This window comes from Vitis vinifera, chromosome 12 (assembly GCF_030704535.1).
Source record: "Vitis vinifera cultivar Pinot Noir 40024 chromosome 12, ASM3070453v1".
Lineage (NCBI taxonomy): Eukaryota > Viridiplantae > Streptophyta > Magnoliopsida > Vitales > Vitaceae > Vitis > Vitis vinifera.
In genome coordinates, this window is record NC_081816.1 from 14,490,376 (window position 1) to 14,506,392 (window position 16,017).

At 34.0% G+C, this 16,017-nt stretch overlaps 1 protein-coding gene across 1 annotated transcript; it reads left to right on the forward strand.

Annotated features, from left to right (window-relative positions):
- Positions 1–10,040: 10,040 nt before the first annotated feature.
- Positions 10,041–15,570, forward strand: LOC132254726 (uncharacterized). Its single transcript, XM_059740933.1, has 4 exons — positions 10,041–11,079; positions 11,215–11,319; positions 15,009–15,187; positions 15,322–15,570. The coding sequence occupies exons 1-4, from the start codon at positions 10,041–10,043 to the stop codon at positions 15,568–15,570; spliced, it is 1,572 nt and encodes a 523-aa protein (XP_059596916.1).
- Positions 15,571–16,017: the final 447 nt, after the last annotated feature.

Consider the following 16,017-nt stretch of genomic DNA (forward strand, 5'->3'; position numbering starts at 1 on the left):
ATTTGATCAAGATGATAAAGAGTTCAGATCAATTTCCTTTAAGATGGTTCTAGTTAGTATTAGATCAGTGTTTAAGTTAATTAAAATATAGCCAATATGCTTTGTATGTTGCATCAAGTGAAAAAAAAATGGAAAATTAGCCCGCTCTTCACATGATTTTAATGCTCTTTAGTCAAGAAATTTCTAGACAGATCCACAATTTCATATTAATTCAAAAGCATTCATAATGTATACAACTATAAATTTTAGTAACTTTTAGTGAAGTGATCTATCTAAACAAGAGAGCATTATTTAATATAAAAAAACAAATCAAAAGAGAGTACTATTTAATATATAAAATAAAATAAAATTGAAACCTATCTCATTAAAAAGACTTCCACAAAAGTATCCCACTAGAAAGAACATTTCAGTCCCAAAATTTTGTGCTTCAAAATGTTTTGGAGTTTTAAAAGTGCAATAGAGAACACTATAGAGCACTTCAAGAATCCAAAAGAACTTTTGGGCAGCCCAAAAGTTGCACCAAAACGGTGCTCAAATTTGAAGGATGCTTAATATGGAATTATTTAGTGAGAAACAAACTATTATATATAAATGAAGCGGATTGCAAAGAACTATAATTTTCCAAGCTTAAAACCAACTAAAATTTGGTTAATGTAGCAGATATCTAACCACATTAATGAGGAGATAGATAGATGTTATCGAAGATGAAGAGATAGATAGTAATCCCTTTAGGCCAGCACATGGAGCATGTCACCAACCAAAATGGAAGGAATTAAGAAGGCAGATCTTTTTACATAATAGCAACCAATGGAAGTCTATTTTTTTTCTTTTTTCTTTTCTCAGACCATGAGTGGTGGATTAAGAAGAATTGAATCATAATTAGGGGAATAGATTGGTTCTATCCCATAACATAAATTTGAATATGTACCAAATGCTCAGCCAAGGGAGTAATGCTATTTGTTAATTGTTGACCACATTGAAGCTCAAAGGTACAAGACTACAGTGAGGAAATTCGTAAGGCTTATATATATATTATGCATTATGTTAGTAACATTCAAACTTTATTACCTATCTATCAATATCTCTTCAGCATCACATAAGTAACACGTGGATTAAAAATTTAAGTAATTAAGAGTGATTTATCATTTTAGTTTTCTATGAATATTTCATAGAAAGTTGGGAGAAAGCTTTTAGGTAGTTGAAAGACGGTCTCTTAGAATTCTTAAGAGCCCAAGCCCAAATTGGGCCCAATTCAGTCACAAGCTGCGTTTTCAGGGTACAAAGGAAGCCTTATAATTGTGGTGGAAAAACTCAACTTACCAGTATCCTTAGTCTGTCTAGAAGGTCAGAATCTTTTGTGTTCCACCTCCTATTGAAAGTCTCACGAAGGTCATCTAATGGCAATTGAGGAACAACCTCTGAAATGTCACAAACCTGAAAAGTAAAGTTATTCAAACCAGCACTAAAACAAATCCTCTGAGTGAATCTTGAGGGTGCTTTAAAATCTAACCACTTCTGTTGGCCAGATGCTACGATTACATACAAGCAAATCGTTCCCCTGATTGGCATCGTCTTTGGGGTTGATCATTACATAAAATACTAGTTGCCCTTCTTCTAGTAACTCACGTTGGCGCCTGAAACTGTCATACTTAATACACGTTTAGTATATGAAAATAGAGATGAAACCCCTTCTCCATCCCATTAGGTATTATGGTTGAATGAGGGTTTTAAACATCTTTTAATCCCCAGGATCAACAATCAACATCCAAAACCAATGGATTAACTAAAACAATCTAATATCTTTTAAATTTATATATCTTCCATTTTTAATATATATTTTCACATTTAAATATTATGTATATTTTATTTAAACTATGAGAAAATAAATATTATTGATTTTAATTTTTTATATATTTTTTAAATTTTTCTATAAAAAAAACATTTTTAATTTAATAAAATATAAATTATATATTTAAAAGATAATTTTTTTTAAAAAAAAAATGTAGGTGAATAATCAAATATTTTTATTGAGAGGATAATTTTTTTAAAAAAAATTATAGATAAATACTGAAAAAATGTATCAAAATAGTTATTTTAACATTTCTAAGAAATGAAAAAAAAAAAAAAAAAGAAAGTTACAAAAGTATAAAAACCTTTTAAAAAAAACAGAAAAAGAAATATGAATGAAAAAAAAAACATATAATTCAAAACAGAGATTAAAAAATTAGGTAAGATTGCTTTTTGCGATGTGAATATGATTTTCCATTCAAAACACTTAGAATTTTTTATTTTTTTTTAAAAAAAAGAAGTTTAAAATAAAATAAGGATAATCTTTTAAAAAGAAAATCATGATAGGCACGTGAATGAAAAAAAAAAAAAGAATTAAAATAATACTAATATAAAATAAGGACTTAATTAGTCATATATATATATATATATATATATATATATATATTATGCTATCTAAATTAAAAATCAGTTATTTTTCCTTAAAATTATCTTTATTTATTTTATTTAAATTTTTAAAAAAACATTTTTTTTTTCTCATGATTAAGTTTTCTTTTTCTTAATTTTATTTCACTACAAATAAAAAGAAAATAAATATTATTTATCAATCAAAATTTATTCTATTTAACTTTATTTCTCTACCGTTTCTAATTACTTCTTTTGTAAACCATATACTAGAAGTCATCTTCAAGAATAATAATGTTCATAATTAACTAAAAATATATGTCCTCATTGTGAATGCCAATGAAGGAAAATTCTATATTTTAATATAAATAATTGGATTTTAACATTCAATATAAGTCATTGATTAATAAAAAATAAAAATAAAATTAAAAAATTAAAAAACTGGTTAAGGAAATCAAAGAACAAACTCAAAAAAAGACTAACTAAATAAACCAGTTACAAAAATAAAATGAAATTAATTAAAATTATAAATTAATAGACTCTAATGAAATCACTTTTGAAAAATAAAATAATCTAAAATATGATATTTCTTTTTTTATATATGTTGTATTATTATTTTTTTTTTAAAGGAAGAAAGTTACCACCCATTAATGAGATAATTGCATCATTACACATAATTTAGCCCATTCCTATAATACTTTATTTGGTAATTGATTGCTTATTTATATATAAAATCTAGAGTATTAATCAATACAATATACTGTTAACAAGTTCTTATTTAAATCCCACAAAAAGTTAGAAAAAAATCATAAATAGACCAACAATGTGATTATGATATACATGTGTTCAAGAGTAGAAATAATGTGATTAGTATATGAAAAATGTGAAAATATGAAAATAGCAACCTAGCTAAAAATACCAAAATATTAAATTAGAAAGGTGGTATATAAAATATAAAATTAATAAAATTAATAAAATATTATGTAAATATTTGTAGTCTCAAAATAATAATATAGAATATATTAAATTTGTATAAGTGTTAGATAAAATATATATTTAATTCATTTTCATCCATTTATATTATTTGTCAAGTTATCAAATTACACTAATAAATATGTTGAAAATAATAATTGATAAATTAATTAAGAAAGGCTTGTAAAATTTGTAAATTTATGCTATGCAAACCAACCAAATTCATATTATTTGCATCAATAAAACAGAAAGTTTTTTCTTTTTTTAATTTTATATATTGTTAAAGAAACCTTATCTAATTTTGCAGGGAGTGAGTTATGTAAAAATAATAAATAGTAATATTATGAATGACTAATACATAAAATATGTAGCATGTGTTGAGATATTAGAAATGCTTTCTATATATCATTCTTTCCTTATATTATTTAGTGTTGAGATATTATGAATGTTTAAATATTAGGAAATTTGAGATATTAAGAATATTGAGATATTAGGAATATTGAGATATTAGGAAAGTTGAAATATTAGGATATTAGTTGTTATTTCCTTATATCATTCTTTACTTGTATCATTTCTTCCCATTCTTACAATGGTGATTACCCTCTATATATACTCTGTACATAAACGAATGAAAGTATGTATGGAAAAAACTACCATTTATCAATTTGAAGAGCATGTATATGATTAATTATATACTATCAACGCAGAGGCATGCACATGTAAAAATTAAGCTGAAAGCATAGAAACTTACTCCCCTCCATTAATTCGGTTCTCCATAATTGTGGAGAACGTTGCTGCAGCTAACACGAGACCATGAGAGTGGTATATCATTTTCGCCAAAATGGGATGTTCCGGAAGAATATGAAGAGAGTTCTCAAAATAATTCACCCCAATGAGGTGCCAAATAACCTTATTGGAGAGGGGCTGCATACGATATAAATTATTGGGCCCAACCATCTTCTTTGCCACACCATCGAGTCTGGTTGTAATGATGATGATTCTGCGCCTGCGCCTTCTACTCTGAATTGATTTGTTACACCACTCGAGTCTCTCCTTTAACCTGAAGTACCAGTCCAGGTTGATATCCCAAATTCCATCAAACACTAATAAATAACTCTTATTCCACAATGCTTTGCAGAGGGCGTCCAATAGCTCCTCCACCTCCACACTACCATCCCCAAAATCTCTTTGCCCATCATCACACTGCTTCAGCGTAGCCTTGAGAATCTTCTTAAAATCTATTTCTCCGTTCTGTATCGCTTGTAAGTTGATCCAAATTTTGGAGCACTCAGAGACATGGACGATACGACTGTAGTCGAAAACCGCTCGGGCCACAAGGGTCTTACCGCAACCCCCGATCCCCACAATTCCAATTTCCTTACTAAATCCTTCTTCATCCAATTCACTTGTACCCACAACCAATTTTGCTAGTTTTATGACTTGGTCTCTAAAGTAATAGGAATAATGGTCTAGCCTTGGTCCATCAAATGATAAAGAGCCAGAAGAAGAAGAAGTTGTGGCTACATCCCTGACGGCAGAAAGGGAAGTCTGCTCTAGTACTACTGGGTGGCTTGTAGCAACAAACAGATTTTTCTTGATGTGAATCAGCTTCCTTTTTGTTTTGCACAGAAACCATAGCTCAGGCAGAGAGTAGTGGCCTTGCCTTTGCCCTTGCCCTTGCCCTTGCCCTTGCTCTTGCCCTTGTGAGGAATCCTTGTTGATTTTCACTTTGCGCTTTTCCAGGAAGAGAACGCAGTCGGTAAATGCAATGCTGAGGTCGTAAAGACAATCCTTCATTCTTGTCGATGGCGGGATGCTGTTAGTTTCCAGAAGCTTTCGAATTTGTAGAAAATAAGAATGGAGGGGGATGTCATGAGGTGGAGGGTGTTCCTCTGCTTCTTCCAATTCATCCATGAATTTGTTCTTCAAAAACTGAAGAATATCTGCTGACATTTTGGCTGTAAAAACCTAATCTCCATCGGCATAAGGCTTTTCTTGTTGAAATGAAGAGAATTTCTTGTGGTCTAAGGAAACGGACAAGAATCCAAAGAAAAGGAAGGAAATTAAAGCAAAAGAAAGAGCTTACTTGTTTTCACACTCCAAAGTACACATTTCTATAGTGAATATCCAACAACAAAAATTTATTCAAATAAGAATCCTAGGGAGTGTTTGACTGAAAACATTTATACGGAGAGTTGTTAATTAATTTAAATGATATAGCAAGTAAAATGATATTTGTGGGAATAATTGGATAACTCATTAAAAATTACATGTATTTTAAATTATTTTTAAATAGATGAAATTAATACTAATTTAAAATATTTGGGGTTCTTTTTACCATATATTTTCATATTAGTGAATCAAATCTCACTTTCCCTTTATTTTATTACACAAACTTATAACCCTAAAACATGTCAAAATAATAATTTATAATCTTATAATTTATTTTAAAATCTTCTATCAATAATTTGAAGTGAACAAATAATTCTTAAAATTAAAAACGATCCCTATATTGTAGCAACATGGAGTAATTAATGTTGTAATTTTATTTTTAACAAATTAATATTTTTAAAATTAATATTGTTTTATTAATTTATATAATTATAACTTCATATGAAAAATTGTTATAATTAAAAAGAATGTAAAATGAGGAGGGTATGAAGAATATGAGAAACATACGAAGAATGTGATGATTCTTTATACCCTTTTCCAATTTTTATTTTTATTTTTTTTAAATTTCCCTTAATTCTAACTTAGTTCCTAATATTAAACTATTTCAAGTCAAAAAAATAAATCTTAAAATTATTAAAATTTTGAAATTGGAAGTAATTCTTAAAATTGTTTTAAATGTAACATTTTTTCATCTCCTCATATTGTGCTTTAGAATTATAAATTATAATTATCTACTTTGAGAATTTCCAAAAATATTCATTTCCTAATTAGAAAGCTATTGTAATAGGAGCATGTCAATCATGAAAATTTTAAATTTTTCATAAGAATATTTTTCAAAATGAATTTTGATAAAATATCTACTCTCAAAATTTTTAAATCTATTTTTATAAAACTCTCATTCTATATACAATTTCAATTAATAAATGTTTTATTTAGCAAATGTTTCAAAGAAATTTATTTCCATCAAATTATGAAGCATTTTGGTAATAATCTTTTAATGATAAATTATCTCTAACGAAAATTTTCAAAATATTTATTTTCTAAATTAGAAACTCTAGTGTAATAAGGAAATTACCAATTTATGAGATTTTGAAAATTTTAAGAGTGACTTATCCAAGAAAGGAACTTCAACTTCTCACATTCAAAATTCGTCACAAGTTTACTTTCCTTATCCTTACACCATTCTAATGCAATAAATATTCTCGTGGAAACTTCATAATAATTTATTTCACTAAATACTACCAAAATCACAACCATTTTAGTAATTTCTTAATGGATAACATATTCTCTATAAAAAAAACTTCCAAAGATGTTTATGTCCTTAAAAGGAATTAAATAATGCATTTTGGATTATGTCTCCATTGAATTACTAAAAGTTTCCAAAAATATTTTGACAACCCTTCTTATTATAAATTCTCTATCATGAGATTTTCCAAATATGTTATTTTTCTTTTAAACTAAGACTCTTATGCTAAAAGAATTGTTCTTTTATTCTTTATCCTTGAACTACCTATATCCAAACTAAATGGTTTCCTCATCCCCTTAGAGGGAGATGAGATTGGAAGACTATATAGGTGTAATTCTCCTTTTTGTTGGGGAAGGGAGGTGGGAGTGGATGGGGAGAAGCCTAGAGAACCACCTATACATAACCAAGTGGATAGTTTAAAAAGGAATAACATTCTCATTAGCAACAACCAATTCAAATAAATAATCTGGGAAAAAATTTATTGTGAAAATTTACTAAGAATATCAAAATACTGATTTTTTTTTTAAAGGTTTGTGAGAAAATAAAGGCTAATCTTAATTAAGAAAATACCTAAGAGGGGGGTGAATTGGGTTTTTTTTTAAATCTTTTTCAAACACAATATACTTAAGCAAAAGAAACACAAATATAAAGAGATTAAGTTACAAAAAGCAAAGTAAGATTTTATAATGGTTAGGCACCCCTTGCCTATGTCCACTCTCCTCAAGCTCCTAACCGAGTGAGGGTTCCACTATACTTGAAACTTCAACCAAACTTCCAACATCTTTACACTTACATTCCAGTTTCAATGGGCTCTTACACAATCCCTTCAAGTTTTTACTCACTTAAAGCTTCTAACACTCAAATAACAAATTTAAATATCTTAACCTAACTCAACAAGAGCTCAAATACAACTCAAATGCTAGGAAAAATCACAAAGGTGAACTAAGGAATATGCATGTGGAGATTTAATGTGCCAAGGAAAGAATGAGAGATTTTTTATGAAGAACAAGTAGGCAAACAAATAAATGCAAGTGTTTTTATGCTCATAAATGAAGTGGAACTCTCAATTTATATATGTGGATCCCGTATTTCGGTTCATACGTTTTCACTCGATGGCGAGCTCGATTTTTATTTGAAAAATGATTTATTGATTAAAAATGACTTGGAGTCGTCACTTATTTTTGTTTTTATTTTTAAAAGGGTAAACAAAATAAGAAAGAAAACCTTAAGTGTGACTCCTTATTTTGGAAAAGGTGGTCTGTGAAAAACCGGATCGAGCTCGAGGGTCAAGTTACTTATCGGGAAGGTACAGTATGAACCGTAGCACCCCTCTAAGTTCCTAAAGTCGGGTCTCTACTAATAAAATGAGGCTAACATGGTAATCAATGAGAAAATCAATGGATACTCAAATCAATCATGCACATATGAGAATCAGAACATTCATAGAAAATGACTAGAATATGAGTGAATGCGTACTTGAGCCATGAACCACAATACACTATCAAGAAATGGGATTAGTGTACCACCACAGAATGATTATGTGCATATCATGGAACAGAGTAAATCAATCACGCTTGGCAAACAAGTCAATCAATCAATAAATTATAAAAATCACATATGTGGGGCCCCCACCAAATCCCGATTTACTTTTGCAAAAATCAATTTCCTAAATTTCATTACTTGGAATTACGAATTCAATTCATACTTATTTTTAAAACATTTTTAAAATCATGGGAATTATGAAAATTGCTTGCCATAAGGAAAATGGCTGAAAAATTTTATTATTAAGAAAAACGGGATTTTTGAGACTTAAAAATTCTAAGGATGAGAAACTATGAAATCAAAACAAGATTTTTATTTGGAAAATCAATTTTTAAAGACATGCATGGTGATGGATAAGGAAACTTGTGAGTTTTGAAGGGGAATACAGGAGGGCGGCCATGTAACAAGTGTGGTTTTCCTGTAGCTTCTCTTCCTTATAGTCAACCATTCATGAAGTTGTTTAACCAATGACTGAATTCTAATATCATTTGGGACCTTTGGCTTATATTTTTCAATCCATGTCAATGAAGCATGTCCAATAGTCTGATCTATATGCTTAGGAGTGGTAACTCCTTGGTTCTTCAGTCCAACATAACCAGTCTCCTTCTTTGACTCATGAGTCTAGTAATCAATGACCCTACAGACAGTAACATCAGCTTCAACTATGCATGTATCATTCACAAAATAACCCCTTGCAAGGTCATACAGTTCACCAAGAGGTATGAATGAAGTGAGTCCCCAATCACTTTCACGTGCATTGAGCTGGTGTTGTGCATCTTTCCTAATTGTGAACTTGTCATGAATTTGATTGATCACGGCCAAGCCAAACTGAGCATATCTATTCCATCCATACGGCAAGGTTGTTGAATCAGCTACATCTAAGTGCATTGACAAATGATCCACGTTGTTCTCCTTGGGAAAAATAAGAACCATCCATTTATAGCCTCCAACCTAGAACACATCCGAGTAGAGCTTCTTGGTATTCAACCTAGAAAAGTTCTCAATTGTCCACGTGAACATGGCCGACCGGGAATCCTCCACTGCCTGCGCATCCACTGTACTAGCAGTATCTAGCTATGCCACTTCCATGGGCTGAGGACATATGCTGCTGATACACCTCCATATATGCTCTTCTTTGCTAGTTCTCGCACAATATTCTGTACTTCTGGAAGCATTGCATCTCCAAAGGAAAAGGCTATTGTGCCAAGAGCATTGAAGGATTTAAATGCCTTAGAAGAGGAGCTTCACTTTCTGTTGGAAATCAAGCCAGCATCCTCTGTTTACTTCCCTAATTAGTGTAATGTACAGCCTTTATTATAATTGATTTAGGAATAATTCTAGCAAGGTAGTTTATTCACTTTCCATGTAAGAGTAGTTTATTTACTTTCCATGTAAGAGTAGTTTATTTAATTCCCATGTAAGAGTTTATTCACTTTCCATGTAAGGGAAATTCCATTCCGGAATTGTCTCATATCCGTAGGCTATTTATTTATGCTTTCATTCATTGTAAAGGAAGGTATCACAGAATGAATTGAGGTGTTCCTCCATATTTTGTCTTCAAATTCCTTCATATTTTTCTTCAAATTCTTCATGGTATCAGAGCAGGTTTAATCCTGTCTCATCGTCTTCATCTTTAGTCAGTTTTTACTCAATTCTATTCTTCTAATTTATGCCTAAATACGGTCCAGCCTTTGGAATGGCTACCAACTCATCATCCTCTACTTCTGATATCATCATCTCATCGTCTTCATCCTCTCATCTTCCAATCACAGCCCATAAACTGAATGGGCAAAATTATTTGCAATGGTCTCAGTCCATATTAATGTTTATACGGGGAAAGGAGAAAGATGACTACATCACCGGAGCTTCGGCGGCACCAGAAACCACAGCATCAACCTACAAAAAGTGGATAGCAGAAAATAATATGGTCATGTCCTGGCTAGTCAACTCTATGACCGCTGACATTGGTGAAAATTTTCTGTCATTTGATACTGCCAAAGAAATCTGGGACACTGCAAAAGAAACTTTCTCAGACAAGGAAAACACATCTGAAATCATCCAGATTGAAGGCATCCTCCACGATTTGCGTCAAGGAAACCTTACGGTAACTGAATATTTCAATACTCTTACTCGTCTATGGCGTCAACTTGATACGTTTGAGGTTCATAATTGGAATTGTGTTACAGATGGTTTTTTGTATAAAAAGATTGTCGAAGGGAAACGTGTGTTTAAATTTTTGTTAGGTTTGAACAAAAATCTTAATGAAATTAGAGGAAGAATCATGGGAGTAAAACCCCTACCTAGCCTCAGAGAGGCATTCTCTGAAGTCCGTCGCGAAGAAATTCGGAAAAATCTCATGATGGGATCCCATCAACAACTGAATATGGCAGAAAGCTCGGCTCTTAAGACTCAATTCGCTCCTTTTGACAACCGTCAAAAAATTAAAGGAGGTAGACCTTGGTGTGATCATTGCAGAAAGTCGGGACACTCAAGAGAAACTTGCTGGAAGATTCATGGAAAGCCAATAGATTGGAAGCCACGTCAACCACTTGAGAAAGAAGGACGAGGCAATCATGTGGCTACCGATGAACAATCGCCACAACCTGAAGCTAGCCCTTTTAATAAGGAGCAAATGGAGATGCTTCAGAAACTACTGTCTCCTCTTCTGTCAGTACAGTCACAAACTAGCTCATCTTCCAACCAGGTCATTGGTTCCGGAACCTTGGCTCACAAAGGTAATTTTTTGAGTGCCTTCACTGCTGGTAAGAAACGTAAAAAACCTTGGATAGTGGACTCAGGAGCATCTGATCATATGACGGGAGATGCGACAATTTTTGATACATATAGCTCATGTCCAAATAATTTAACAGTCCGAATAGCAGATGGTTCACTATCAAAGGTTGCCGGAACAGGTTCAGCTGTGCTATCAAGGGATCTTACTCTCAACTCTGTTCTCCTTGTTCCTAACTTGGACTGTAATCTATTGTCAATTAGTAAACTCACTAAGGAAAAGAGGTGTATTACTAATTTTTCCTCCACTCATTGTGAATTTCAGGATTTGGATTCGGGGAAGACGATTGGCAATGCTGAGGAATGCTCTGGACTCTACATCCTTAAGGAGCGCCACGATCCACAAGAACAACCTCAAATGACAGTTGGTAGTAATTCTTTTTCGGTTTCATGTCAAAATAACGATAGTGCAATTAGGTTGTGGCACTATCGCTTAGGTCATCCAAATGTTATGTATCTCAAGCATTTATTTCCTTCATTATTTAATAAAAATCCACAATCCTTTGAGTGTGAAATCTATCAATTATCAAAGCAAGTCCGGTCTCATTTTCCCATTCAACCCTATAAAGAGTCTAGTCCATTCTCAATGATTCATAGCGATATCTGGGGTCCGTCAAGAATAAAAAATGTAACTGGTACTAGGTGGTTTGTCTCATTCATAGATGATCACACTAGATTAACTTGGGTATTCCTCATGAAATAAAAATCTGAAACGAGTCAAATTTTCAAAAATTTTAAAAATATGATTCAGACCCAATTCCAGTCAAAAATACAAATTCTAAAGTCTGATAATGCTAGGGATTATTTCAACTCCATTCTAGGAGAATTTCTAGTACAAGAAGGGATAGTTCACTTAAGTTCATGTGTTGATACCCCACAACAAAACGGAATCGCTGAAAGGAAAAATAGGCATTTGTTAGAGGTGGCTAGATCACTAATGTTCTCCATGAATGTTCCAAAATTATTCTGGGGGCAAGCTGTCCTTACGGCAACCTACCTCATCAATAGGATGCCGTCTAGGGTACTAAAATTCCAAACACCTTGTCAAACTCTCCTAAAATCCTTTCCGACAACTCGTCTCATCTCCACCGTCCCACCCAAAATTTTCGGGTGCTCTGTCTTTGTTCATATCAATCAACAACATAGAAGTAAACTTGATCCTAGGTCACTCAAGTGCATCTTTCTTGGGTATTCTTCAAATCAAAAAGGGTATAAGTGTTATTTTCCGGTCACAAGAAAATTCTACAATTCAATGGATGTCACCTTTTTTGAAACCCAGCCTTACTATCCCAAAAACGATATTCAGGGGGAGAATTCAACTCAGGAATATCAATTTTGGGATCTTGAGTCATTCAGTGAGTCACCCATCACCACTGAAAATCACATTCCTCTAGAGTCATTTAATCAACCCGAGTCCATTGTTGACTTGTGGGATAAGGAGCACATCCAAGAGGAAACGGAGGAAAGAGCACTTTCTCAACAAACCCATGAGGCAGAACCGGGTCCTAATCCAAGCAAACTTCCAGGTAACAACGCTCCTGATGGTACTGTTGATTCTGAGTTAAAAAATGATATTCTTAATATGCCCATAGCTTGGAGGAAAGGAGTTAGATCATGCACTCAGCATCCCATTGGAAATTTTATTTCTTATGATAAGCTATCACCTACGTTTCGTGCATTCACTTCTAGCATCACAGAGATACAAGTTCCTCAGAATATTCATGAAGCTTTCAAGTATCCTAAGTGGAAGGCGGCAGTCGATGAGGAAGTTCGGGCGCTGGAAAAGAATGGTACGTGGGAAATTACTGACCTCCCAAGAGGTAAGAAACCAGTTGGGTGTAAGTGGATTTTCACAGTAAAGTACAAGGCAGATGGTAATGTGGACAGGTATAAGGCTCGGTTGGTCGCCAAAGGATTCACCCAATCCTATGGCATTGACTATCAAGAAACTTTTGCTCCAGTTGCCAAGCTCAATACTGTTCGTGTACTTTTATCCTTGGCAGCTAATCTCGATTGGTCGCTTCACCAACTTGATGTGAAGAATGCATTCCTCAATGGTGACTTAGAGGAAGAAGTTTACATGGACATTCCTGCTGGACTTGAGACGACATCAAATTTCAACAAGGTTTGCAGACTCCGAAAATCCTTGTATGGTCTCAAACAATCTCCCAGGGCCTGGTTTGAACGGTTCACTAAGGTAGTGAAAAGGTACGGATTCGTTTAATGTCAATCCGATCACACATTATTTGTGAAACACTTCCCAGAAGGGAAACTGGCAATTATCATTGTATATGTGGACGACATAATTTTGACAGGTGATCATGAAGAGAAAATTGACTTACTTAAAAAATTACTGACAAAGGAATTTGAGATCAAGGATCTTGGAAACCTCAAGTACTTTCTCGGAATGGAGATTGCTAGGTCAAAGAAAGGTATAGCAGTCTCACAACGCAAATACGTTCTGGACTTATTGAATGAAACAGGAATGCTAGGATGCAAGCCGGCAGAAACACCTATGGATACAACTGTCAAACTGGAAGAAAGTGATGGAAGTGCGCCAGTTGATAAAGGAAGATATCAACGTCTTGTGGGGAAACTCATCTATCTTTCTCATACAAGGCCAGACATCGGCTTCTCCGTTAGTGTGGTAAGTCAATTCATGAATAATCCAACCGAAAAACACATGACTGCTGTGATCAGAATATTGAGATACCTCAAGATGACACCGGGAAAAGGCCTCTTCTTTCAAAGAACAACAAAGAAAGAGATTGAAATTTTTTCAGATGCAGATTGGGCAGGTTCAGTGACTGATCGGAGATCAACTTCAGGCTATTGTTCATTTGTCTGGGGGAACTTGGTTACATGGCGAAGCAAGAAACAGTCAGTGGTAGCCCGTAGCAGTGCTGAGGCAGAATTTCGTGCTATGGCACAAGGTATCTGCGAGGGAATCTGGTTGAACAGGCTGTTAGAAGAATTACGGGTTCCATTAAAGCATCCCATGGTGTTATACTGCGACAATCAAGCTGCCATCAGTATCGCTAAGAATCCGGTTCATCATGATCGAACTAAGCACGTAGAGATAGATCGACACTTTATCAAGGAAAAGATTGAAGAAGGAGTTTTCAAAGTCAGCTACACTCCGACAAACTGTCAAACGGCTGACATTCTCACAAAAGCTCTTGCTCGAGTTAACTTCGAAGATCTGACAGAAAAACTTGGAATGATCAACATCTACAACGCGGCTTGAGGGGGAGTGTTGGAAATCAAGCCAGCATCCTCTGTTTACTTCCCTAATTAGTGTAATGTACAGCCTTTATTATAATTGATTTAGGAATAATTCTAGCAAGGTAGTTTATTCACTTTCCATGTAAGAGTAGTTTATTTACTTTCCATGTAAGAGTAGTTTATTTAATTCCCATGTAAGAGTTTATTCACTTTCCATGTAAGGGAAATTCCATTCCGGAATTGTCTCATATCCGTAGGCTATTTATTTATGCTTTCATTCATTGTAAAGGAAGGTATCACAGAATGAATTGAGGTGTTCCTCCATATTTTGTCTTCAAATTCCTTCATATTTTTCTTCAAATTCTTCACTTTCCGTTTCTTCTAGTGCACTCTTGGTCACTTAAGCTTCTTTCTTTAGCTACCTTATGCAATGACTCTTTAGCATCATCCAACTTTAAAGTTACTGTTTTCACAAAAACAAGATCTCAAGCCCTAGTGTTTTCCACCCAATATATCAGCACTCCATGGTTTAGCATCAGTACTTGCAAGTTCAACATGTAGCTTTTCAACTTCACATGCCATCGAGACCAAATTCTTCTCCATTGCCTGTCTCTGTTCCATCAACTCAATGTTACCCTTCTTTTCATAGTCAACAGCAGTCTTAGCACGCATAAGCTCCTAGTGCAAACCCCCAACCTCAGCCCTAATGTTATTGAACTTCTGAATTTCAGAACGGAGTTGAACCGCCTCATTTTTCATGGGCTCCGTTGCCCGCAGATCAGCTTCAAGCTTCAAACCTTTCTCAATAAGCTTCCTAGAATTGGATCTGTACCATTTGAGATTCCGAAAACAGTTTCCTCTGATTATGGGTGAGTTTGTATGGGATTAAAAAAGGTATGGGTCCAAATATTGATTATATTTACTGTGGTGGGTATGGTGTGGAATATGAGATTGAATGCTAGTGGAATGGGCAGTGGGAAATGAAGAATGGGTTTGGTGGGCATTTTCGGTATGAGGTCAAAGGTAGGGAGGATAGGTGTAACGGTGGACGCGGTGATGGGTATAATGGGTATGAATGGGTATCGGCATCATTGGTGATATGGATAGTGAAAGGTGATGAAGGAAATGGGCTTGATAGATGTGGAAGCAAGGATATGAACAACATGGGAGAATGCAGGCAGGGAATCAGTGGACTGGATGATGGAGTTTAGTGAAAAATGGGTATAGGAATGATGGCCAGATTTGCATGGTTTCCATGCACGTGGATGGAAGGTGATCCTTAGCTTTTGACGGCTCCACACGTACTGATAAACTCTCTGTGAGCTTCAGCATTGAAGATGCAAAAGAACTTCATCAACCCAAGTTTAACCATCTCTTTTGGAGCTATGGGGGAATCTTGAATTGCGGTCTTGGTTGTAGGCGTGAGTATAGCCTATAGTTTTCAGCGAACCCCACATAACCACGGCCTGTACCCTGTATTCTGCACCATGAAGAGAAGCAAGACCCTCTGCTACATCCAAAGCAACTTTGATCCTTGTTGACCAAGTCAGTGTAGCACACACTAGGGTGACCATGCACACGCGGGAGCTGGGGACTTAAGAAGTGAATACTGGACATGGTATTCAAGTCCTCTGATCTTTGTTATGGTTCATTCAAGT